This window comes from Ceratotherium simum, chromosome 6 (genome assembly GCF_057802395.1).
Source record: "Ceratotherium simum simum isolate JZ-2026a chromosome 6, ASM5780239v1, whole genome shotgun sequence".
Taxonomy (NCBI): Eukaryota; Metazoa; Chordata; class Mammalia; order Perissodactyla; family Rhinocerotidae; genus Ceratotherium; species Ceratotherium simum.
The window spans coordinates 7860883-7888130 of NC_141905.1; the positions used below are offsets into that span (position 1 = coordinate 7860883).

The 27248-nt window shown below is 47.1% G+C and overlaps 1 protein-coding gene across 1 annotated transcript in view; it reads left to right on the forward strand.

The window, feature by feature from the left end:
* The window catches only part of WDFY4 (WDFY family member 4), a 276540-nt gene that overhangs the window by 162729 nt on the left and 86563 nt on the right, over positions 1-27248 (forward strand). Inside the window, exons 40-44 of the mRNA XM_004432449.3 lie at positions 4099-4305; positions 5726-5777; positions 8140-8306; positions 19938-20086; positions 25875-25995. Coding sequence (XP_004432506.2) covers positions 4099-4305; positions 5726-5777; positions 8140-8306; positions 19938-20086; positions 25875-25995 — 696 coding nt within the window. The remainder of the gene's footprint in view (positions 1-4098; positions 4306-5725; positions 5778-8139; positions 8307-19937; positions 20087-25874; positions 25996-27248) is intronic.

The window sequence follows — 27248 nt, forward strand, 5'->3', positions numbered from 1 at the left end:
GAGATGTGCTCTGCGGTACTTCATGAGTTTCTGCTGATTGTGAGATTGAAAGTTCACGCGGGAAGGACGGAGCCTGGGCAGAGGCTCTGAGCTGGAAGGAAAGGATCCAGCCTTCTAGAACATTGGCCTGGCTTATTTTCAGCAGCAGGCCTGACTGGGTTGCAGAGAGTACTTGAGAAAGTTGTATAGAGTTTTACTGTAGATTTAAGTATTTTTGAGAAAATCAGCATTTTGAGGCTAATCCATAAGGATACTTTCCAAGTATTTAAATATTTAAGAAAGATTGTTTTGATGTTTAAAGGAATGCAGACGTAATCACCGTCTGTGGAGATAATGGGGTCTGGAGCATTCACCCTGCTTTTTTTTTAATGGGGAGTACACTTTCCCAGTGCAGGCCCCACTCCTCTTGCAGAAAAGGCAAGTCCAAATTCTGGACAGAAATCAGACTTGTGAGATCTGCCAGGTTCTTCACGGACAGCTTCTCCCAGGTGCACTTAGGGAGCTCCTCCGAAGAGGGTGGTGATAACCAGGTTCAGGGGCCCCAGCCCACAGGGCTCTCAATAACCAGCTGTGTAAGACTTCCCTAACTCGGCATTTTACCCACAACTGAGAGCCGACAGCATGACAAGATAACATTACTCGGTGCCCTGGAAATTAACCTAAGCATCATTATGTCCCATCATTCTATCACCAGCAAATTGGACAGTTCTGATATTCAATCTCCCAAGTTCCTTGTCACTCCAGAAGTACTGGCGAAAAGTCGCCTCTGCTCTGGCCCTGCCCAGGTTCCCCCTTTACCTTTTCCAAGTTCTATTCTTTCTTTTCTCTGTGGTCCAGCTGCTCTGGTTCTGCTGTTAGATACCCAGACCATCCTGTTCTCATATCGAGTCTTCATCATAATTTACAGAAATGCCTCATTCTGCCTGTTATTTTTTAAAAAATTAGTCTTTACTGGTTAAAGCTCTTTGCAAGATGCTGCCACCCCAGAAATGGCCCTTTTTTAGTATGTGAGTGGCATTGTTCTGTCGCACTCTCTTCTGGGCTCTCTAGGGGCCAACAGGCTGTTTCCGTTTCTTGCTCAGTCTCTACATATCTATTAAGTTTTTGTCACAGCTCTTTCAGATGCACGTATCAGAAACTTAACTCAAACTGGCTTAGGCAACAAATGAAATGTTTTATGTTATTGAAAAATCCAGGGGAAGAGCAGGCTTCAAGAAGAGCTGGATCCAGGTATTCAAACTCTGCTCTAAGGAATCTGCCTCCTCTCTCTCCCTCTCTCTTCTCTCTCTTTCACATACACACATACCACACACACATTCACATAAACATGCACACACAAATGTGTAAGATTACTAATACATTTGAGGCCCAGGGCACATGGGTGAGAGAGCATGTGAGTGCTCTCTGCTCTGTCCCCAAGCTGTACATCCTGGAACCAGGCAGGCAGCGTGTAAAGGGTGGGGAACCATTTTCTGACTTGCACGGAGGTATCCTCTCGTTGCTGATCTGCGTGCCTGTGGGCTGTGTCTGCTCCAGGGCGCTTGTCCTGATGCACATAAAGGTGCCCTGGGGCTGCGGTGGGTGGCCTGAGTGTGTACACATCTGCCATTCTGCACTGTCGCCTCTGTACGGGCTCCAGAGAGCGCCATTCCCAATCCCGGGCAATGATGCTCACTAGCCCATCCTATAACCACCCACCGCCACTCAGATTAGCCAGACTTGGGTGACGTTCGACCCTGAAGACAGGGCTGGGGCGGGCCCCACTGAAGTACCAAGGACTGAAAGTAGGGAAGGGCTGGTTGCCCAGAGGAAAATCTCAGTGAGGCTACCCAAGAGTTTCCATTCAGCCAAAAATCATAGCTTCCTCTAACACACCAGAATCCCTGGCTCTGAACCTGTGGTCTGGCATTTGGCTCACTCCCTTACCTTGTGCAGAAACACAGCTGTTACAGAGCAGCTTGTGGGTGCGGGAAGACAGGGCTTTTGATATTTAGTCATCTCACGTCCTCTGTCCTGGGACCACATGGAGCTTTCTATCACGGGCTAAACCATCATTCATCTCTGAAGAATCTCACCACTGACACACGTCTGTCTGGTGTAGATATTTAAGACGGCGCATTTGCCCTGTGGTGCAGACAGGCAGCCATGAACCTCCAGGCTGCATAGGTGGAGCCTCCAGGGGGAGGGGATGCTCTTAAAAGACTAATTTGAAACTCAAGGTGGACAACCCAACAGCTTGGGGTTGTTCATCCTCTATAAAGCTCAATATGTTACTAGAAACACAGAGACAATCTCCAGGGAGCTAAAATGTTTTCTCCAAACAAGTAGTCATTTCATATAGCCGAGTCCCTATAGAAGGCTTTGGACAGTTCTTTTCCTGGAGTTCCTTATTAACCAATCAAGTACTGTGTAAAGTGCTGCAGCTGTTTTGGATAGGAATTTAAGAACTGTGGAGAAACAAGATAATCTTGTTTTGAAATGGGGTTTGCTTTATTCACAATATTACTACTAATTGCTTAAGCTGGGTAAGGCGCCATATAAAACTCTTGAAAATATTGTCTCATCTAATCCTTACATAAACCCGTAGTTTTATTATTATGGTAACATTATTAGCCAAATGTGACTGATCAGAAAGCTGAAGCTCCTTCAGAGGAAGCTGCTAGGGAACAGCAGAAGCGTGATGATAACCCAGCTTCCTCTGACGCTGAAGACCGTGTGCTGAGCACTACACCATCCGCCACCTTTCGTGGGAATTGTTGAATTCTAAGAACGATATACCCATTCAAAATGGCCCAGATCTGCAGCACCTAGTTCTCAGCCTGCCAGTCTTTGAAGTAATACCTGCGGAAATCATGAGTTAATAAAATGATGCCAGGCCCCTAGGAAAGGAATCTAGCAGGCAGGCTTACGCAAAGGCTTTGGCATCAGACAGACTGGGTTTCAATCTCAGCTCGGTCACCTGGTGGTCCTTGGTGAAGCCACTTCTCCCCTCCCAAACTCAGTTTCTTCATGAAGATAATAGAAATTACTTACTCACGGTGCCACTGGGTAGAGGAAATGAGATACAGCAGATGAGGGGCTCATGAGAATGAGTTTCTTTTCTCTGTGTGTTAAGTGTGTGAGACCTATGCTTCTTAACACTTTCATATGTCGGTTTTCTGAAAAATTAAAATTAAAATTTAGAGCAAACAGCATCAAATATTCAAATAATTGCAAAAGTTCACCCTGCAAACAAAGTTGATTCTACTGTCCAAGCTGAATTGAAATGTTTCCTTGACAGGCGATGTAGGAAACTTCAACGTGGCGTACAAACGACATTTAGAGGCGTCGATGTATTTTACAAAAGGTGTGCATTATACTCTAGCAGAAGGTGTAACAGTCAGGACCATATATGCAAACTCTGAGGATTTCATAGCGATTAGGGGGAATTATTTTCATTAATATCAAAGGTTTTAGCTTCTGTGAACATTCTAGAATCCTTGAACATTCTAGAATCATATGATATTAGGATTTGAAAGGCCTTGAGACATCATCTAGGCCAAACCTCTCATTTAACAGTTGGGGAATCTGAGATCCAGAGACAGGAGTGACTTAGATCAACCAGTTGCCGGCAGGCCTGCTAATTCCCACCACAGCTCCAGTCCAGACATTGAAAGAAGCATTTTCAGCATCATTTTTGAAGGGTGGGGGCTGTGGTAAAATTCCCTGTCCATTTTAAAGGGTAGGGGCTGTGGTGAGAGTCTGTGTCCATTTTATAAAATAGCTCCACTCCACTGTGATGAGTAGTGTTAGGACTTCCGGGACCTGTTGATCTGCGCAGCACCCAGCAGTCATGTGGCTCTGAAGGCCAAGGGTTGGGGGTTTTCTCCTCCCCCACACTGGATTAAATGATCTCAAAGCTGAGAAGCCGATTTCTTCTCCTGGCTTGGTCCTGGCTCCAGAGAATACGCTACACACCCCAAGGGTGCTCGGAGCTGCCTGTAGGGGGTTACTTTTCTCAAACAGTTGTGGGGGGCTTGGTCTGTTCACCCCGAGAGGTCTGGGGCCAGGCCCATGGGGAAATGTGTCCCGGAGTGACGCTGCACTTCTGCTTCCCAGAGGCGGAAATGTGGCGACATCAAGGCAGCCAGCGCCTGGGCCAGGATCCAGGAGCAGCTTTTTGGGGAGCTGGGCTTGTGGGGCCAGACAGCAGAAGCCACGCCCTGCTTCCAGTGGGAACTGGACTGGAGAGAAGGACCCGCTCGCATGAGGAAACGCATCAGACGCTTGTCTCCGCTGAAGGCACTGAGTGCAGAAGAGCTCAAGGTAAGGGTTAGATGCAGCAAGACAATGATGCTGCCAGGCAGAAAATGCGTAGGGCAGCGTCTCCCTAGCTTTTCCACCCCGTGTTCTTTTCATCAGGACTCTGCTTGGTGTGCTTCGGGAGAGCTGTGGCACGGGCAGGGAGGAGAGAGGATGGACGCAGTTACATGTAGGAGGATTGTAATTTACTCTTGATGCCGATTAACAGAAGAAAAGAATCACTAGGTGCATAGAAGGGGTGCTGTAACCACAGCCTGGATGAATGAATAAATGAGTGAAGGAATGACTAGGTGCATGGTTCACGTCTACACCACCAACCCAGTACTGCACTGACATCCACAAAAGTCCAGTGGAATAATCTGGACACCAGTGTTTGGAAAGAGCCACGTCATGGCCATTCTTTGCTGGCATGAGTTATTCGTTGTGGAGCGGTGACAACCAGCACTGCCATGGGCATTATTGCATAAGCAAATCCTGTAACAAGCTTTACAATGAAGATATCCTGAACTCAGCTATTTCTGCAAGCTCGAGCCGGTGACCCACTTAGTTCAAACAACACTGGAGCTGTGTTGGATTCCCAGGCAATGGAATCTAGGCGGTCCCTGGGAGTTTGTTCTAATGAAGCTTGAACTCTGTGTTGTCAAACTCACATTTTTGCCTTTTTAAGGATGGGGGACCAGTTGGATTCATTTGGTAGGAGATATAGAAAAATCTGCTAATAGTTTATGTCCCCACTGAACAATCTTGATTCAAGATATTCTAATAGTCAGCCTTCCAAGCACTGGAACACTAGACATTTGCTTCTGCATTCATCCCGAGTTACAACATTGGGTTTATTCTCTAGTCTGTAACCTCAGAAACTTTACCCATGTTAAATCCTTTATAAAACCTAATGAAAAAATTGTATTGCATTTATTCTGTAGACAATTGAATTTTTAATGTATTGTCAATAAACATCTGGTGGTATATAGTGTTTTTCCCTCAATACATTTCTTAGGAAATGGAGGCAGAAAAAATAGCTTGCCCACTCTGCTGGGGACAAAGCCGAAGATTGGCTATGAAACCTGGTCTCTGGTCTTTCAGGCTGTCCAGCCCCAGATCCTGTCCCTGGTCCCCTTTCCAGGGTGGCCCATACCACAGACATCCAGGATATTATCTAATCCCACGTTGGCATCATCTTTGGTAATTACTGTAAATCTTCCTTAATGGAAGATTGTGGGTTTCTTCCCCTTTGACTCAGGAACATTGATAATTGGTCCTTTAGGGTTTAGCATTTCTCTCCCCTTTCATCTGAGTCCTGAGTGTATGAGTAATTTGAAGGGGTCGCATGCACGTGTGTGTGTGTGTGTGAATCTGTGGAATGGCAGGTGGAACATAGGTTGTGTCCAGAATTTAATTTTTCTTTTCTCTGGTTTTATTTCAGGAGAGCCAAGACAGAAGTGGTGACAGTTCTCAAACAAATGCTGAAAACCAAGGTATTCAATTTATCAGTTTATCTACCTTTTATTTAATAATTATACCAATTCTTGGTTTTATTGGACATCTTCTTAAAGATATCAAATTAATGTGTTTTAGGAAGAAAATTCTGCAGGTATAGAGTAGGCAGAGCTAAGACTCTTTTCATTACTGTGCTCTCTAGAATGCGGAGGAATCTATTCCAGACCCAGACACTCCATTAGGGGGAGAATTCTGTATGAAGTTTGCAAGCAGAAGGATTTTTTCAGGGGAACTATCTTATAAATTTGCTATATCAGGGAAAGCTTAAAAGTGTCCCCAAACAATACAAATACATGTTCAGTAAGTGACCCAAAACACATAGGAGGAAAATAAGAAAATGTTTTAGAGTAAAAATGGATGGAATAGATATTTAATACTTTTTACACTGAACTCTCTATGAAAATTACAAATACAATAGTCATTATTATTTCCCAAATTAAAAAAAATACTTTGAATCATTTTTTTTTATGTTTATGCTTACTCTTTATTTGTGTAATTCTCATGGAGGAATTTGGTTGAGTTGATTTGCTGAAAATCCAAGGTTTATTTTCAGAGGTTATTTTGGCATGAACACATACAAACACACACACAAATACGCACACAGACACACACAGACATACACATTATATTTCAGATTTTATGTGTTTCTACCAGACTCTTCCTTTTGCTTCAAACACTCCCTGTGTGTGAGTTTCATTGCATCCTAGGCTGCAGCTGTGTCATCTCCTTAACCAAGTGACAGCTTCTTAGCTCTGATCAAACTTGGCTCATTTAGTGCCTTAGTACTGGGTGTGGTGTTGAGCCTGCTGTCTTGCTGGTCTGCAGTAACACAAGCCCAGAAATGAGGATCTTGGGCTTTGATACCAGGTTGATTTGGGGTCCCGCTGTGGCACAGGATTTCGGATGATGTTGTAATACCTGTTTGCTTCTCTTGTCTCCACCCCAAGCCCCACAACTCTAAGATCAGAAGGACGGTCTGTCTGCTGTCCCTCTCAGAGAGGGTGGCGGCAGAGAGTGCAGTGGTGCTAAGTGTGTGCTGATTTTATGTGGACTATGGCTGTGAGCCACTGAGTCTCCTCGTCCCCAAAACACAGAGCTCCTGGGGCTCTTAGCACAAAGGAAATGACCGGTAGCCCCTCAACATCACAGTCATGTGCAATGCGCCTGCTCCAGGCGGGTGGCCACCCAGGACAGGGCGGAGGAGCAGGATCCAGAAAACCACCTAGGAATGTGCTTAGCTGGCTCCCAAATGTCCGTGCCCAGGAATACGTCCGTAGAGAATAAGTCTAGCTGTGCGCACAACAGATTGCAGCACAGAACATTCACGGTAGTACACAGATAGAAACTATCTGTAATTTTAAAAAACAGGAGATGGGTTAGGTGATTATGAACTAGCCACATAATAGATTATTACACAGCCATTTAAGCTGTTTGCTAAGAACTTTTGATGGAATGGGAAAGTGCTTATGGTATAATCTTGAGTGAAAAAAATATTGGAAAAGAAAAACTGTAAATGCAGTATAATTCCTATCATGTTAAAAATAACATGTGTGTGCATGCATATACACATATGTACAGAAAAGATATCAGAAATAAATAAACCAAATTGTGAACAGTGAGGACAAACAGCCTAGAGATTAAAGGACCAGAGTCTGGACTCAGAGAAACTTGGTTCAGATTCTGCCTCTAGTTCTTAGTAGCCGTATGACCTTGAGCAAAGTAATCAGCCTCTTTCAGTTTTCCTGTTTGTAAAGTGAGGATGAAATAGAATTTGCAACTTAGGTAGGACCAGATGAAAAGATGTCAACAAAAGTGTCCAGCACAGAGCAAGTGCTTACTAAATGGGAGCTGTTAATATTAGCACCATCTCTCGGTGCAAAAGTAAGGTTTGTTTTATTTCTCACAATTTTTTTATTTCTCACAATTTCATGGGTTTTCCAAGTTCTTAACAATAAGAAGATAGTGCTTCCATAATTTGTTTAAAAACCACTCTTAAAAGAGTAAACAAAGTGGAGTTCAGGAAAAGCAAATCCTGGATGACCCTCCAGGGAATTGCTTTCCTGGGTAATGAGGGTGAATTTTGAAATGTTGTCCTGTGGTCGCTTGAGAGCTGCAGAGCAGCCAGGCCTGGGCACGCCTTCTAGAGTGAATCAGCCTGAAGGTATGTTCACCACACCACAGGGTCAGAGGGGTGGTGTGGGACGCGCTGAGATCCACACTGTTCACGTCTGTCCTGAAACCTTGCAGTTCCTCGCAGCGACTCAGGCCCAGGCTGTGCACCATCCTTGGTGGTGTCAGGGGGCTCGTGCCAAAACCTTGTGTCCCTTTATGCCTCTGCAGATGAACTGACACCAAAGGAAGCTGAGAGCAAGGCCGACGAGGTGGCGGTGGACTGCACCCAGCTGACATTCTTCCCTGCCTTACACGAAAGTCTGCACTCCGAGGATTTCTTGGAGCTGTGTCGGGAAAGACAAGTTATTTTACAAGAGCTTCTTGATCATGAAAAGGTAATACAGCCCACACAACTATTCTTTAAAGATGATCAGACATGAGAAAAGAAGTGACATCTTCCTTTGCTATAGAAAATCAATGATCAAAAAGAGCAGGCGTGCTCCTAAATTTGTGAGCCCACAGCAAGGGTGCTGGTGGAAGCCCGCACACCATGCATCAAAATATTTAAAAGGTATAAATCAGGCTAATACAAGTGAAATATGCTTTAACTTCCTGCATTGACCTCTGCAATAACCTGGGAAGCCAGTTTCAAATTTAGAATTCTTGACCTTCCTGTACGTCAGCACCTTGGCCCCCTGCGGGTAGCCTGACCACCCGAGGGATCATCTCACACCCCGAGGGCCCTGGTGGATGTGTCTGGACACCTGACCCATATGTCTAAGCGGGCCCCACACCCCTGACGTCTCAGACCTGGGGTGAGCACGCTTGTGGCTCTGTCAGCCCTCAAAAGGGTGGACCTGGAGATAAAGTGTGCACAGGCCAGGAGGCAGGCTGGGGCGGTTAGCAGGGAAGTCCACAGTCTGGAACGCCCAGAGCTGGGTTGGGGGATCCAAGGTTCTTGGTGTGTATGTCCCCTTGGTATGACTGGAGGAGGGTCGGAGGCAGCTCCCTAAAGTATGGGCCCAGTGGAGGGCCCCTCTTATCCAAGTCTAAGAAAGGTATGGAAGATGATGCACATGTCTTAGAGTAAAACAGGCCCGAGTTCAAATCCCAACTTGCCTGTGTGCTGAATGGCATGTTAGCTAACCTTTGTGAGCCTCAGTTTTTCTTATCTTTAATATGGGCGGTATAGCAATCATTTCACAAAACTCTTGTAAGGCTTAAATGGGAGCAAAGAGACTAGCTCAGAGCTGGGCACATGTGAGATGCTCGTTAAAGACTAATTCTCTTCTCTTTCCAAAGGTTGTGTGGTTTAAGGGCTGGGTGGACCTCAGAGTCTCACTCATCAACTCTTTCTGTATGAGATGTTGGTGAAGGAGATGCCCCAGAAAACAGAGGAGCAGGCAGGGCATGGCCAGCAAGCCGTGCAGGGACTACACGGGGACGAATGTGTGAGAGCTGACGGCTAGTCCAACTGCAGCTGGATGAGAGTGAATCTGAACTAAGGGCCACTGAGCAAGCAGCCTAGACTTCCAGCAGCAGGCGGCAAGCTCAGAGAGCCTGTGATGGGCATGAGCAAGGTGCAGAAACTGAAGCGTGTCCTTTCCAGGGGCAGATTTCTTGCAGAGACTCCCGGAGGGTGTTAATTTGGGATCTGCTCCTTCCAGGGGTTGGACAGAAGGGCTGATTTGAAGTGTGTTGGCCAAATGGGCTGCTGCAGAACTTCCGCCACGTTGCTTAGCTGCTTTCGGATTTGGGTAACAGTTCAAGAAACACTGTCCTGAAACAACACTGTCCTTCATATTCCTGCTTAACCCAAAGCCTCCAGACACAGAGCCCATTCGCAAGTCCCCATCACAGCGCACCACCATGCCTTCGCTCATGCCGGGTCGTCTCCCTGCACTCCCCTGCCCGCTAGACTCCAGCAGCTGACTCTCTGAGGCCGGTCTTGACTGCTCCCCACTCTGAGAGCTGGAGAACTGGTCTCCCTCCTCACTGTCTCCAGTTCCTCCTAGGTGACCTCCTACCCTTGCTCCTGGCACATTGGCTGACCTTCACCACCTCACCTGTCTGCCTCTCTCGCTGCCTGATGCTCCTTAACAGAGACCCCAGGCACCTAACCTCAGGTGTGCCTGGGGGCCATTCAGTAAACGCTGATGAATGAAAATTTCAAATTCATGTTCATTTTATTTTGATTATGGAAGTAATGTGTGTCTACTGTGTGAAATTAAAAAAATGGATATTAAAACATATATATATAACATATACATATACACATATGTGTATTTATATATGTGTGTGTATTCATAATATCCAGCTGCTGAGGACGTACAGCTGGTAACCATTTGGACATATCATATATTAATATGTTGATATAGGTAAGTGGATATTTAGTAAATGCCTAGTCAATTGAAAAAACAGCTAAGAAATCAATGCTTTCTTACTATAAAATCTTTTCTTTGCCTTACACCCTTAAAGGATTATATAAAGCAGTGATTCTCAGCAGGGGCAACTTTACCCCCAGGGGACATTTGCCAATGTCTGGAGACATTTTTAGTTGTCATGGCTTGGTGGGGAGGGGATGCTACTGGCATCTAGTGAGCAGAGGCCAGGGATGCTTCTAAATACCCCACAATTCTCAGGACAGCAGAAAATAATTATTCAGCCCCAAATGTCTATAGTGGCAGGGTGAGAAACCCTGCTATGAAGGAGGCATACTAGACAGATATCAAGTCCCAGCCGTGCTTCCTACTTTCCTGATGGGGTAAGGAAATATTGGATTACCTGTTGTCTCCATATTGGTTCTTCTCATCGTTTGATAAGAAGAGAGCAATGGCAATGCGTTGGTTTTATTTAGTATGTTAATTTTCTATTACTGCCATAATAAATTACCACAAACCTAGTGACTTAACATACATTTATCTTATTTATTTATTTTTAATATTAATATAACATATTAATATTTATTATTAAATATTATTTATTTAATATAGTATTAAATTAGATATTATTTATTTAATATATTAATTATATTATTAATTTATTATTAAAGTATGATTAAATATAAATATTATTAAATATTATTACTATTTTGAATCTCTTTGCAAGCTCGTTCAGGTGCTGGCAGAATTCAGTCCCCTGTTTCTGTGGGACTGCGGTCCCTGTTTCTTTGCTGGCTGTCAGCCAGGGGTCCTTCCCAGCTTCTGGAGGCTGCCCACATCTCCCACTTTGTGGCCCCCTCCCTGCATCTTCAAAGCCAGCTACAGCAGGTCAAGTCCTTCTCACGCTTCAGATCTCTCTGACCCCCTTCTGCCTCGTCTCCCCTCTTTCTCCCTCTTCCATCGCATCCCTCCCACCATCTCTACTGCCTTCCTCTTCTGTTGCTAAGGGCTCATGAGATTGCATTGGACCCACCAGATCATCCAAGAAAATTTCCATATTTTGAGGTCTGCTGATTTGTAATCTTAATTTCATCTGGGCATTTCCTTCGAGCAGCACTAGATTAGGGTTTGATGGGATGACCAGGGATGAGGCTCTTGGGAGACATCTTTGGACATCTTTGCCTGCCACATTTGGTGTCACTCAGGGTCCATATCCCACCTAATCCCTGTCCTCACCTTCCAAAGAGAGGCTCTGCAGACAGCCTGACTCCCATGTGCTCCCCAAGGTCAGGCAGGTGTTTCCAGCCCGACAGGGCTGGGCTGGAGCCCAGGTCTGCAGTTTATAATCACAGCCCAAAGCTGGTCCCAGCCCTGGCCTATGCAGCAGGCGGATGCCCTTGGTACTTGTCCTGGTCTCTGAGAGTCTTATTTTTGCTGATTGTTTCACCCAACAACATTTCACTCAGGGGTCTTGTTTGGGGAGCAAGAGGCTGAAGCCCACAGATGGCTGACTTTCCCCTCCCCCAAGAGGCAAGACAGGACCAGGAAGAGGCTGTTCTCCCATCCTCCCCTGTCTTGTACTTAAACTTCAGTCTTCCTTGGTCTCCACGTCACACAGCAGGAAGCTGTCAGAAGTGCCACACGAGGCTTGTTGTAGTAGGGATCTCTGGGCTGTGCAGACATGAGCATATGAAGCCCAGCAGGGGCCAGGAACAGGAGCTGTCCTGTTTCCACTTAGCACTTGGGGTCCCCTTGCCTGCTGGGAGGAGCTAGCAGGGGTGGGAGGCCCAAATGAGTGTCGGCTCCCCGGGCTGGGAGATGAGCAGCTGCAAGGGCAAAGTGATTCTTGACATTATCAAGGTATTTGTTCTTTGCACGAGGTGTTGGATTCGTTTCACTGGGTTGCACTTGACTGCCTGGCACAGGGCAAGTGCTCAGACTGGACTCAGAGCCCCATTCTGCTCTTTGTTTACTGCTGTTATGGCCAAAGATGTCAACAGCTGGATGTGGAGCCCTCGCTTTGTGCATGTTTCACCCGAAATCTCATCTGGTCTCACCGAGCCCCTGTGAGGGAGGCTTTCTCATTTCCATTTTAAAGATGGCGAAAGCAGGGCCAGAGGGGCTGCTAACTGGGATTTCAACTCGGGTCTGTCTTACTCCGAGTTCATGTGGGTTTCACTCTCCGCTATCTCCCAACCCGCTGTGTTGGGCAAGTGACATAAACTCTCACCCACCCTACCCTTCAGCAACCTTTCCCTATTGGGGTTGGCTTCCACTTTGCAAAAATTCTGATTGATGCTGGTCCAGGCAGGCAGGCCTCCAAGTCCCTTCCTACACATGGCATCTCTGCCTGGGACACAGCACACCAAGTATGTGCCAACCTGCCTGCCTCACATGCCTTAGCCCTGTCCACTGTGGCCTTAATCCTTGTCCACTATACTTATTGTCAAGGATAGAAACTAGAAGTCAAGGAAGGAAGGAGTATTGCACTGATCCTTGAACCAGGAATGCATTCAAGCAAAGATACAGAAAGTTTGCTCATGGCAGGTGCGTGTGTGTGTTGCGGGGTATTTTCTGCATTTCCCGAGCTGGTACTTGCTGCTTGTATAGACAGTTTGTAGCAAGCATTGATTATAAGCTGGAAATTCCCCTCATTCAGATGTCTCCATAACACCTTTTGAGCCTTGTGCTTTCCCTAAATTTCTAAGTGAAAGCACACACAGAGTGTGCGTGGCAGGTGTGCACCTATGCTCAGAAAACCCGGGAGCGCCTGTCTTCAGGTGGCCATCACATAAGCTGGGCGGACAGCCCCACAAGAAGCGCCTGGCTCCTCCTCCCTGGCCGTCTCAGAAGCACTTGCTTTTATGGCCTTTGCTGGACACAGCCCAGGAGACTCCAGATCATAACCTCCTTCCAGGCTTCTGGGTGGCCCGTCCCCGCCAGAGGCTGGTAGGGGAAGCAGGCAGCCCTGGAGCTCCAGGGCAGCAGCAGTTTAACTCACTTCTTTGTGTGCACACTGGTGCTCCTATCGCCTCCAGCGATACCTGAGTAATCATTCTGTGCTACTTCTGCGTCATTGATTAATGATTCTCAGAACCACGAACACATTTGTCTGCAAACAGCTTCATCTGACGTGAGGAGTAGTTTATTTAATGCATGTTCATTGTGGGCTCCCGGCAGCCAGGGAGGGGTTGGGGATGGTCCCTTGCACTCCCTCCATGTGGCTGCTCTCAGAAGTGAGGCTCCACTTGGCAAAATGGGCTTCCAGACCCAGTCCAGAGTTGGAACTCAAGTGAGACTTGTTTTGTTGCTGTTCTCTTTAATTACACAAGAAACTAAACATTTATTTTTCTTTTTCACACAAACTCGATGCAAAATATTAGTTTGACCTCGGTAGAAAGGAATCAGCTCGAAGGGAAATATTTTTATTCTGGAAGCAGGGGCAGCAGCCAGCTCATCCCAGGTATTTTCAGCTGAGGTCATTTGTAAAGAGTGAAGAAGTGTGTTAACTTTCCATGTAGTAACCTCCCGTCAGGGTGAAACGCCACTACTGACTTTCTAAAATGCAGAGCTGCACGTATCGTCCCTACTTACACCTTCTGAGACTCTCTTTGGCATACTTTGTGCACAAGGCCACTCCTGAGCTGGCCCTGCGGCTCCCCTGGACTCACCCTTGCACTTGCGCACACCCGTCCCCCCGACTCCTTACTCTAATTAAACAGAACTACTTATAATCTCCACACATGTCCTGTTGGTTCAAGACTTGGTGCTTGGACTGCTCCTCCTCTGTTTTCATCTTCTTAATTCCTAAGCCCAACCTTGGGGTCACCTCCTTGGGAACCACTTCTCTGGTGTCACCCCTGCCCCGCCCACTGCCCCGCCTGGGCCAGGCACCACCCTCTGTTCCCCCAGAGTGCCTGTACTTCCCCCCTGCCAACCCTGTGGTGTGCCCGGACAGTTGACGTTCTTCTCCCTCTCCTGTTAGACCATGAGCACCAGGAAGCAAGCTCTATCTCCCTCTGTGCCTGAGTGGGGCACTCACTGGACATTCAGTACATACCTGTGAATGAATGCATGAACAAATGAATGAGTGCGTTATGAGAAAGATGCGTACATGAGACGAAACCTCATCTTTCACAGCCTCGCTGGTGTCCATGGGTCAGTTTCTCTGAGTATGGTCTTCAGATCTTGCGTCAGAATCATCTGGGCTGCTCATTAAATGCAGATTCCAGGGCCCACTGTGCCTGCTGAATCAGAACATCTGGGAATGGAGCCTGGGAATATGAACTTTAACAAGCATCCAGGTGATTCTCATACATACTAACACTTGGAATGAATGCCTGAGATCCATGAGTCCAGGTTTTACGACTTTCAGAGCTGCCCCAGCTAGGATCGTGCTCCAATTGCAATCACTCGCCAATAAGCAGATCCTTAGTAAACACAGCTTACACTAGGCACTGTGCTTTGAACAGTCTTCAAGACTTGTAATACGTTTCACATTACACTGGTACAATTTCCGTCCTTTTCCAACTGGTCTCCTGGAGCTGGCAGAGAAAGGCTGGGTGGCCTGGCTGTTTGTAGGCTTGCTTGTGGAAATGGCTCACGCAGGCAGGCAGGGGGCACCCCTGCTCCTTGTCTCCACCTGAAAAGATGAGCTGCCAGAAGGAGAGCCACGCAGTATATTTCTTCCCAGATTTGCCAAATTGATACATAAAAGATAGTATATCCTTATTATTTTAATATACATTTCTTTGATTGCTGGTGTGAATCAGTGCTCCATCTCAAAATGATCAACCTAGAAAAAGCAGAAGCCAGAGTGCATGGTAGCCAACATAAATGTAATTTATATAGCCTCACTCCTTTTCAATACGTAACTTTTCCTCAGCAATCTGTGCTTCTTTGAAAACTGAGCATACTCGTTTCACACGCCAGATAAAGGAATGTATTGTAAAGGTCTAGGCAAGCAGGAGAGGTACGAAAAGGGAGGCGTGATTCATTTAAGCAGGGCTAAAGCTTTCCTTGCGGTAGATTTGGCACACAAATATAAGAGAACGTACACGTTAGCTCTGTTCCTAGGTGCCTCATCTGACAGCTCTGCCCCTCAGTTCTTCCTCCTATAGAATTAGGGCATTGCGCCAAATTGCAGGCCCATGACGCTGGAAAGAACTCGGGAGAGCCTTCGGTTGACCCTGCCCTCCCGCAGCAGTGCACACCAAGGCCCGACTCTAGGAGAACATGCTGGCCTGGGCTTCCATGGAATGTTCCAGCAGATTGTTGCTCCTCTAACTTCAGCTCTGGCATTTTTGGATTTCCAGATAACCTATTCCTCCTCATACGCAAGGCCAGGTGTGGCCACATGCTTAGTTATCTACCTATTAGGAGTGGTAATATATCATCCAGCCGATCTTAAAAGAATTTTACTTATGAAGCAGAAGTTCTACTCTTTTTAAAGTGTTCGATAGAATCGCAGCAGGAGGGATTTCTTAATCATGAGTAAACTTGGGGATGGAGCCCTCCCAGTGCTAATTTAAATGGAAAAGCAGGTAATAGTTCACTTGAGCTCATTTTCCAGTTTTTAAAATGCCATTCTTTTCTAGCAGAATCAATTTTTAAGCTATTACTCCAGCTCTTACCAGACATTTTCCCTGTGGTTTGGCTTATTCTGATTGCTACTTAATTCTCCCCAAAGGAAAGCACCGGGAGATCATGAGAATGCTCTCCGGCCCCTGCTGTTGGCACCACAGAGGTTGGGCAAGGGTGGGGAATCGTGGGAAGGGGAGAGGTTTGGGAGGTACACGGGTCAGGGCTGGTGGCACTGCTCCACATCTCACCATGTGAATTCGAGGATGGAGTCTCCTCTCTACAAAGGCATAAGAGAAAATGTTTAAATAGCCTGGCGTAACCCTCCTAACAGTGCTGGTGGGAGTGTAGATTGATGCCACCTTGCAGGAGGGCAGTCTGGCAATAGCTATCAGAATTTCAGATGCTCTCGCCCTTGAGCTGCAATTCTACTGCTAGGAATCTATCCTTCAGATTTACTTGTCTGTTCAAAGTGACATATATGCAAGGATGGTCACTGCAGCATCGCTTGTAATGTCAAAACCTTTGAAAACAGGGGCTGGCCCCAGTGGCATAGCAGTTAAGTTCCCACGCTCCGCCTCAGCGACCTGGGGTTCGCGGGTTCGGATCCCTGGTGTGGACTGAGGCACCGCTTATCAAGCCACACTGTGGCAGCGATCCATATAAAGTGGAGGAAGATGGGCATGGATGTTAGCCCAGGGCCAGTCTTCCTCAGCAAAAAGAGAAGGATTGGCAACAGATGTTATCTCAGGGCTAATCTTCCTCACAAAACAAAAACAAAACCAAAAAAACCCAAAACCATTTGAAAACAATCCTGGAATCATTAGGGGATCGGTCATGAAAGTTACAGTACCTGCATGCAAGGGAAGAGTCTACACCTGTTAATGAGAGTGAGACAACTCTATGAGAAGTGATTTGGAAGAATCTCCAAGATAGGCTGTTAAGGAAAAAAAACTAGATGCAGAACAGTAAGTATATGAATATGCTCTTGCATTAAAAAATAATAATAATATGTATAAACCATGCTTATGTACTAATAGAATCTCTTCAGAAGAATATACTATAGGAGATGTAAAACTTTCCCCTACCCTCGTCGGGTCTCCAACTAGGCCTGAGAATTAAGTTGACAGAAGATAGATTAACAGGAGGAAAGCATATAGATTTTATTTTCATATGTACATGAGAGCCTTCACAGGAAAATGAAGACCTAAAAAGCAGTTAGGCCTCAGTGCTTAGGTTGAACTAAGAGGAGTGGTTAAGAAAGGTAACTCAAATACACAGGGGGGCTAAAGAAGTTGAGGGTTAGTTTACCATGGTTTGTTTGCACAGATTTCTCTCGGTCTGGACTCCCCGTCTCTGGTGATAAGAATGCTCTTCTTTCCTGGTGTAGGGAGGGCATCTTTCACCTGAGAGTTCTAACTCCCGCTGTCAGGAAGAAAAGGGGAGACCAGAGTGCCCTTCTTGTACCTGCTGTTTTTTGAGCATCTGTAACTCAAAATAATCTTCATGCCAAAGTGACATATTTTAGGGTGGTATATCTGCTGCCCTTCAATATGATAAAGTGGTGAGGGTGGTTGCCTCTGGGGAAGGCTTCCAGGGAAGCTGGGGGACTCCACTCAATTGCCCAAGTCCCACAGTAGACATCTATCCTTTATGCTCAATCCTTCCTGTTTTGTGGTTTTCCACAGTTTGTCTAGTAGCAGTTCCTGTCAGGTCTACCTCTTCTTGTTTAGATTCCCTCACTTCTCCCCTTCCTCCCACTTCTCTCTGCCACCTCATCCCAAGCCACCATCCCTCCACAGGGCCACTGACATAGCCGCACGACTGCTCACCCTCCCTCCACTCTTGGCTCTTTCCAATCTCTTCTCTGCCCAGCAGCCAGTGTCCTCTTTTAGAAATGATCCCCCCATCCCGTGGCTTTCAACTGCAGCCAGAATAAAAGCCAGTGGCCTTACCCAGGCGTCTAAGGCCTTCAAGATCTGAGCTCTCCTACTTGCCAACTTCATCTCAGTCACGTTGACCTCTTTTCTGCTCCCCAAATCTGCCCTTCCTGCCTCAAGGCTCTGAGCTGGATGTTTTCTTTCCCTGATATGTTATTCTCCGGGCTTTTCCATGGCTGCCCCATTTCCATCCTTCACGTCTCAGGGTTTGTCTAAAATAGTGTGCCCTCCAAGTTTCTCTCTGCCTTGTCATTATCACTTTGTTTTTCTCTCTCAGCGTGTATCACAACCTGTAATAGCTTATTAGTCGACATGTATGTCTACCACCCACCTTCACCCACTGGATTTTCAGCCTGATAAGGGTAGGGTTCTTGTTTGTCTTGTCTGTCCCTCTATCCCCAAAGCCTGGCTCAGGGCCTGACATGTAGTAGGTGCTGAATCCCTAACTGTTGAAAACATGACCATCTGGATGAATGAATGAAGTTGGAAATGAGTCCGTGTTGAAGTGTGGCTCTGAAGGTGGTTGAGGACCAGCTCCTCTGACAAAGTGGATGCAGGAGAGGCTGGGAGAGCCAGCGGCTTGCAGCAGGCTTGGCTTACAGGAACCAGGACTCTTGGCTGACCCTCACTCAGGAAAAATAGTTCGGTGATGACTTGTCCTAGATTGTAGAGGTTAACCCTTATCTTGGAACAAAATCCTTGGTGAATCTTTACCTTCTGGCTTTAGCCCTCACATTGACTAATCTCATTGGATGCAGGAGTTGGACTGGTATTCAGGCTCCTCTTCCAGGTTTCACCACTGTGGCCTCATCATTGCTCCCAAAAGTGAGCAGCGAGTTTAGCTTCAATCCTAGGCTCTGCCACTTACTACGTGACTGATCTTTGGTGAGATTCTTATCTCTGGGACCTCTTTTCTTTCATCTGTAAATTAGAGTAGTAAAATTTCCCTTGTCCAGTTATAAGGATTATATTGGGTAATATGTGAAAAATGGTGACCATGGTCATAGAGTAGGTAGTCAAAAAAATATCAGTTCCTCTTTTGTATAACTGGAATTACCATAGAATCACCCTGAAAAAATGTTGGCTTTGGCCTTGGCCTTATTCTTGGTCCATTTGGGCTCCTATCATCTAAAATTTATTTATTCCCTCTCTTGTTCCCTCAGGGATGTATTCCGTGTAAGGACCCACTCAGTCCTTACTTTGTGCAGGACACTGGGTCATACCAAGACATTGTCCCAGGTCAGGTTCCCTGGAAAGCCAACTATGAGCCAGAGATGTGCATGCAGGAAGTTTCTTGGGAGTGAGGGTCTCAGAACTGGGCAGAGGGAGAAGTGGAACTCTGATGCAGTCTCAGTAAAGGCCACAGCTGATACCATAGGAGCTCAAGGTCTGGGATGGTTCTTCAGAGTTGGCCTGAATAGAGGCAAAGCATCTGGCCCTTTCTACTCTGCACTGACTAGCTGTTGGGCACAGACTGCCACTAGGCAGGTGATGTGACCTTAGGCTAGGTGTTCTCTTCAGGTGAGGCGATTCTGGAAGTCTGCCAACATTTCCAGCTACTGGAGGAATGCAGCTTAGGTCTGCCAGGAGGGATCCGGGTGGAGCACATGCCTCCTCTGCACACCTGGGACTAGCCGTGGCCTTGCAGGACAGCAGTATCAGTCTTGTACTTGCGATTCCAGGTAGACCCAGTTCCAGTCTTGGCTCAGCCACTTGCCAGCTGGTCCTTGGACAAGCTCTTTCACCTCTGTGGCTGAGGGATACCTTGTACCTTGAAAACTTTCCTCACTGTTAACTGTGGAATGTTTTGCATGGTTGTGGAAGGGCTTAAAGAAAGGACATCAACATGCTCAATACGGCAGTAAACACTCATCCACACGTCTTGGTTGGGGTGGGGGTGGCCTTGGGTAGATTAAATAACTAAACAGGGGGTTGGGTGTAGAAGTACCACTCAAACTGTGAAGAGCAGTGCAGCTCTGGGGCAGCGGTGCTGTCCTTCTTACAGGGGGCTACTTGCACCTCCAAGTGCCCAGTGTGTGATTGGTCACTGCCCTCCTGCCCTCCATAAGGATGATAGGCATGCTTCACATGCACATGGCCTGACTCTGGCACTCTCTCCCTCCAGGTGACACAGAAGTACTCCCTGGTGATCGTGCAGGGCCACCTGGTCTCTGAAGGGGTCCTACTCTTTGGCCTCCAGCACTTCTACATCTGCGAGAACTTCACACTCTCTCCCGTGGGCGATGTCTACTGCACCCGTCACTGCTTATCCAAGTGAGTCCCCACTTCTCCCAGCAGATGCTTCCCTGAGCCTCAGTCTTCCTTCTCAGCCACCTCACTCCCTACCCCTCCCACCTTATTCTTACTGTGGGCTTAGATTTGGGCCTGCAACTGATCCATGCAATAAAACAGAAGAATCCTAAGGCACAGGCATCCGTGACTGTGGTTCTCCAAAGCTAAAATCTGGAATGGGTGACAATGCAGCAGCTCCTCATGCCTCCCCTGATACAGAACGCACTGCAGGACACAGGGGATCTCTCCTTAGGTTATTTGTGTAATTGAATCCAGTCCTGTCAGCTCACTCATTCAACAATGTGTTGATTGCTCATTCTATGTGAGATACCAGGCACTCCCCTTCAGGCCGAGCAAGGCGCACAGGTGCAGTCAGCAGCATAGACAGGCTCTTTCGGCGAGAGTTTGTAACACACTGTCATCATGGGACAAAATACACGTTATGGGAGGAGTTTTCTGGGTTCACACTTGGGGATGATGTCGGGATGGTGTGGTGCAGGACGACTACTTGAGGAAGTAGGCTAAGATCTGGGTCTTGGAGGATGTGTGCGATTTGGCTAGAAATTTGTAGAATCATTTTTATAGCAACTAATATCGGAGGTCTTTGGCAGGAAATTCCAAGATTCTTCTTTAGGATCAAGTGTATTTGGACTATTTGGGTTCAATCAGCTCTTACTGATTAATTCTCTTGTGTTTGTAAAGTACAACCACTCAAAATCAAATAGACTATCTTTGCACTTTTGCTAGAAGTTCAGTTATCAAGTTATGTTTTCACTTGCTCGTTGCTTTTGAAGACATTTGGATGAAGATTTCTTTATCCAGATACAGGCCTTGAAATTTTGGTTAGCCAAGCTTCAAATAATGACAAGATAACCTCTCAGCCCAGTGGCTCTCAAACTAATGTAAACTGGAGGGCTTATTAAAACAGACTTCTGGGACCCACCTTCACCCCAGTTTCTAATCTGATAGTTCTGGGGTAAGGCCTGAGATTTTAACAAGTTTTCAACTGATGCTGATACAACTAGTCTGCAACTACACTTTGAGAACCACTGTTTTAGACTATTGACAGAGGAACCAGAATCTTACCTGCCATAACTAAGAATTTTAACTCTCAGCTGTCATATCATTTCCAGCTTATGTCAGGAGCAAGAATTTAAGGAGTGTGGAAGAATAGACGTCAGCCCACTCTCCTTTGATTTAGATTTGCTTTAACATGCTTGGCATTTTTATTTCTGCTAATTTCCATCTTTTATTCATACCAAACGTTTACCGATTGCTGTGTCTTCTGTGCTTTTCCAAGGCAGGAGGAGCATAATTAATACTTGGCACCCTCATCCCATCTTATTGCTCATGTTTTATTGATACTGATCAATATGGACAACGGGTCTGCAGACTAGCCTTTCTGAGAGCTGGTGACAGCTTTCTACTCCACCTGTATGCGTGGCGTGCTGCGTAATGACTTGCATAATCCATTGCTTCCCTCTCCACCTCTGGTTTAAATCGAGTTAGTGTTAGATAAGATCTTATCGATTAGGTAAATTGTGTTTATGAGGTGCATCTAATCATGACCAAATTGACTATATCTGCACTTTTAATAGAAGTCCAGTCATCAGGTTGTACGTACTCACTTGATTTGCCATGATGAAGGAGACTTCCAATGTCTGGAATGTACTTTTCTAGAATGCAAGTAGGAGTGTAGTGAGAACAAATTACTATCCTGGAATACCATTTGGGAATTGCATAGGTAATTTTAGTCACCATATCTCAAAGCAGTATTTGTTAACCAGACAGTGCTTTCTCTCTGAGGTCTTGTCTACTGCCCTGAGAAACTGCTGGCCCTCATGGAGATGCAGTTCTCAGAGACGGGCTATTAGGTCACGTCAGATCAATGGGTATTAAATCTTATTTTGACCATGGAGACTAAGGAAGATACATAAATAAGCCAGTTAAAAATAAAGCTAAGTCAACCCTGAAATGTTTCTCTAAAAGACTGCTTTCAAATTGAGTAAAGTTGAGCATTAGACCTTGAAGAAGACTCTCTGATGTACCATAAAAATATCCCAAATAAAACTCAAGAACACTGCAAACCCTCCAGCAGTGATTAGACCTGTGTACTTTGGAACTTTCCTCAGAAACTAAGAACCTTTCTAGAAGTTTATATTTTGCTTTCAGTGGGATCTCTTTTTGGTTGAATAGAGTGACTATGTTAGTTTCCTGGGGCTGCTGTAATAAAGTACCAAAAACTGGGTGGCTTAAAAAAACAGAAATTTGTTGTCTCACGGTTCTGGAGGCTGGAAGGCCATGCTCCCTCTACAGCTCTAGGGAGGATCCTTCCTTGCCTCTTCCAGCCTCCGGTGTTACCTGGCAATCCTTAGTGTTCCTCTGCTTGTAGACACATCACTCCAGTCACATGGGCATCTTCTCTCTATGTGTCTTCACATTATCTTCTGCGTGTGTGTGTCTGTCTCTGTGTCCAAATTCCCCCTTTATGTAAGGAGACTAGTCGTATTGGAGTAGGGCCTATCTTAATGACCTCACTTTAACTTTATTACCTCTGTTATTTACCTATTTCTAATTAAAGTTACATTCTGAGATCCTGGGTGTTAGGACTTAAACATATCTCCTTTGAGGGACACAATTCAACCCGTAACAGTGGCAGCCATGCTCACAAGGTATAGCGCTTGCTTCATTTGGTGGGAATCCAGACCATCCAGCTGGCTATTTGTGATAGGGTGTTTTTACTCAGATATTTCCTCCACATCAGTCAGCAGTTTTAAGGCATCATATCTCTGTTTAATTCAATTCAACAAATACTTATTGAAAATCTGTCTTGTCCCAGGCATTGTGGTAGACTTCACAGATACAAAGAGATGAGTTAAATGTGGGCTAAGTCTGGTAAAGAGTTTGTGATCTAGTAAATGGTTCTGGGTATAAATTCCAGATGTAAGTTCTGACAGTAATTGGATAACTTCGAATGTGGGATCAAAGTATATTTTAGTCTGAAATCCACTTCTGTTATCAAAGACTAGGTCAACCAGTATCATGATTATTATTTAGCTTACTGTAAGTGTCCTAGTCAAGAATATTAAATGTTATACTCTGACCACCCTGGGCAATTTGCAAATATCATGATAGCTGTCATGCAAAGGAGCTGTGTACGAGGGCCACAGCTCACCTAAAGAGGAACATGGATTGGCTACTCCTTTCTGCTCATTGACTTTGGGGATCTGAACTCCATTTAAAGCACAGAACATGTAGAATATGGTGTTGGCAAAGAGAGCCAGTCACAGCTGTGTGACTAATGCTACATAGGGCAGAACTCCAATTTGGACTCGCATCAGTGAACTCAATGATGTGGACGAGTTAGTCATTTCTAGGGAATCGGGTCTGAGCATTCCTGCCCTATATGGTTATTCAATCACTATAAGCAGGAGAAAAATGATCATCTTTCCTCCTAAAAGCTGCTTCCTAAAAGAATTTTCCAGAGCATTCTTCTTCACATCCTTAGTGTCTAGAGTCCTAGGTAGAGAATCAGTCCACACAGAATAAACTGAAAGGAGGGAGCCGGTGGGAAGAGCTCTGAGAATGCCAGGGAGCCTGTCTGCTTTCTCAGGGGAGGAGAGGTGTTGTTGAGCGAGCTTGGGTCTTCAAGTCAGAGGACCTGGCTTTGAATCCAGTTTGAATCTAGTTCCACGTGACCTTGGAAAAGTCAGTTCTCCTCTTCGGAATGCAGTTTCTTCATTTCTAATATGGGAGTAATAACAACATATGCTCAGTAAGGGCTTGTTATGAGGGTCAAATTAAACCGAAACAGGGAAGTGCTTAGCAGGCTCTAGATCGTGACAGTTGTCAGTCTACTCGGCAGACATGCCCAGAGCCCCAGAGAAGATGCAGAGGATGGAGAATTATGGGCACAGGTCTGTGCCCCAGCAAACTTACTCATATCTGCTGGGGACAGGAACCAACCAAGCGTGCAGCTAAGGAACAGAGGATGTTTGCTGTGGTGGCTCCCACAGGCATGGGGCTACAGGAGCACAGAGGAGTTGTCGTTGTCATTCTCACCAGTGCCTTGACCTGGGATGCTGTTTGACCTAAGCCCAGGGTAGGAACTAGGATTACCACCACAGCCCCACTGGGGGTCAGAGAAGTTTAGGGGAAGCTCAGCTTAGCTCCAGATGGAGGCCTTAATAATGGACAAAGGGCCTCTGTCAGCAGCAGGTTTGAATGCAAGCATCCAGGCAGGAGCGTTCAGAACCAAAGCCATATATGTATTTGATCAATTCTATAGCAACGTGGCTCAGAGCAGGAAGCCAGATAGGATTGTTCTAAGAAGGGGCAGGAGGAGGAGAAGCAGCAAAGGGCCTGAGTCCACATCCTTGAGTGGCTGTGCAGAGGTCTAAGCAACGGGCTCAGGCTGTGTCCTACACGGGCAGCCTCCCCCTCTCCCAGCAGTGACCGTTGTGCATAGTGCACAGGTCCAAGCTCTTAGCACCACGCATGCCGCACCACCACCATTGACCATTGACTGGAGAGGTCCTGCTGGCCTGTGTGATGGCCTGATCTCTCTCTCGGTCTCCCCCAGAAGAGTGGCGTGGAGACTCTGTGAGTGGCCTGCCCTGGAGGCTGGGTGGTGAGGGCTGCACTTGGACCTGGGATGGGGAGAATGTGAAACACAATCTTCTCACCCGTTCCCCCAGCCTGGCGCTGGCACTGGCGCAGGGGCTCTTTCACCTCTTGGCTCTTTGGGCCCATGGTTGACACAAAGTCTTCTGGAGGGCTGAGGTGCTTGGAAGGCCCTTCATTTTTCAAGTCCTGAAAGGGCATTTTATCAGAGTTTTTGTGATCATGTGCACAATTTAAATTTGCTACATAACTCAGGAGATCACAAATGTAACTGTCTATAACTGAAATCACATTGATTTCTCAAGTCCCCATTTGTATGGGTGGTGAATGGCTTCATCTGGTTATTTAAAGGTATTTCACTTACTTCCAGTGCAGAAATGGTTCTCTTTGGGATAAATATTTAGTCAAATTCATGATTCTCCCTTTCCGCCTTCTCCCTTTCTTCCCAATGAGAGTCATTCTGACTTCTGGGAGAGGATGCCTGGCCTGGCGGGACCATTCTCCACTCCTGTTGGCCTCTGCTATAATGTCGCCTATCCCTGGCTCTGGGCACAGTGCTCCAGGGTCTGACGGATGCTGTGGTCATTGTCTTCCAGCCCATCAGCGCTCTCAGCCCTGCTGCCCACCTCGTTGGGGAGTTCCAGGGTTCTTGCTGCTTTCTCCCATGCTGCACCAGATGCCACCCCAACATAGCTGGTCCACCCCAGGCTCATGTTGCCGAGGCCATGCTGAACAGGGGCTTTTCTTTGTGGGGCTTGCCATCTTTTGGCCCTGTGTTCCAGAAGCCTGAAATTTCTCCAAACATAACTGAGGTACCTCTTTTACTCTTCCCCCACCCCCAACCCATTTTTGACCCTTGTACCCTGAGAGCCTTCTCACACCCATGCTCCGCACCCTGTGCTATGTCTATCCTGGAGACTGGCCCCCCTCCTGGTGAGGCCGATGCTCCACCCTACTCCTCAGGGCATGGCTGCCCCGGACAGGTGCTCAGAAAGGGTTTGTTGGGTCAGTGGGTGCTGGCACCCTGGTCGGCAGTGACCACAGCACTCCTCTGATGTGTGCCCAGAAGCTCAGGTGGGGCCGCGGGGCAGGAAGGGGAACAAGCCCACCAGCTGCCCTCTCACTGCGTGTCTTCCTTGCTTTTCAGCATCAGCGATCCGTTCATTTTCAACATGTGCAGCAAAGACAGGTCCTCCGACCACTACTCATGCCAGCGCCACAGCTACGGCGACCTCAGGGAGCTCCGGCAGGCACGCTTCCTCCTGCAGGTATGCCCCAGGGAGGGAGCAAGAGGGGGACCATCTCTTCACGGGACAGGCGATCCCGGTGCCATCCAGGCCCCATCGAATGGGAGGGACACACCCCTGTGACCCCCTTCACAGCCCAGCCCGGGTCCCTTTGGGACACCCAGTGAATTCCCCTGGTTTATGTTGGGCCTGGGCCCCTGGCGCGGGGTTCTGACTTCTGCTCCACTCTCTCCCAGGCCCTGCCCTGTGGCCACTGGGCCCTTCTCTCTCTTGCTGTGTCATTGAGGCTCCAGCCTCTTTGCTTTCTTTTCTCCTTGACGTGCCCCAGAGCTGCCCTGCAGATTCAGGAACACAGGACAGGGCAGCTCCATTGCCTCGTGGCAGAGCTGATGACTGAGAGTTCAGTGCCAGTCTGCCCTGTTCTGGCCTCGTTGACCCCCTCTGCCGGACACTGTCCTACACTGGAGGATGTGTGGATGTGGCTGCCCCCCTGCCCACACCCCCAGCCTCAACTGTCTCCAAGCTCCTGTCATTTCCTGGGCCAAGTGGATTACAGATCTCCTGACTGTCCCCTCCAACCAGGGTCCCAGGCCTCGCCCAGTGCCTTCCAGGGCTCACCCAGGTGCTAAACAGAGCCGGTTCCTTTCAGAGGCAGAGCTCTGCCTTCAGCTGCTCACACCCTAGGGCTTCTCACTGTATAAATCGCAGAGGCATTGCCTCAGTGGCAGAGGGAGGAGGAAGAATTCCGGGGTCGCCACTGGCCCCAAGCACATCTGCCTTCGCCAGCCCAACCTCGCCCATAGCAAAGCTGCATCTCCTGGGCCCAGGGCCTCCCAGGCAGCTGGCAGAGGAAGAGATGCGGGACCCCTTCTAGGAGAGGAAGGGCCAGATTCCTCCCCCACCCTCTCTGCGGGGCCTCTGTTCTGCAAGGCCGACTAGGGACAGTGCCTGGCCCTAATGAAGGGAATAAGAGTGGCTTTCATTTGTAAATCTCTTTGGGTCTGTAATTCATCATGTGATCCTCATGCAGGAGGCCACATTATTATTCTCTGAAAGTGCAGCTCAGGGAGGCCTTTCAGGGGGGCTATTCCAGAAAGGATCAGCTGCCCTGCTGACAAGGGTCCAGCAAGCCTCTGGAATCCGACAGCCCTCTTCCTCCGTCTCCACCGATTTTACACATAGAGTGTTGGTTCTCGTTTCGCCTCACCTTAGTGTGCTTTTTGTCAAGGAGGGTGATCTAGAAAGGGGTGAGTGGAAGAAGCACCGCCCCTCCC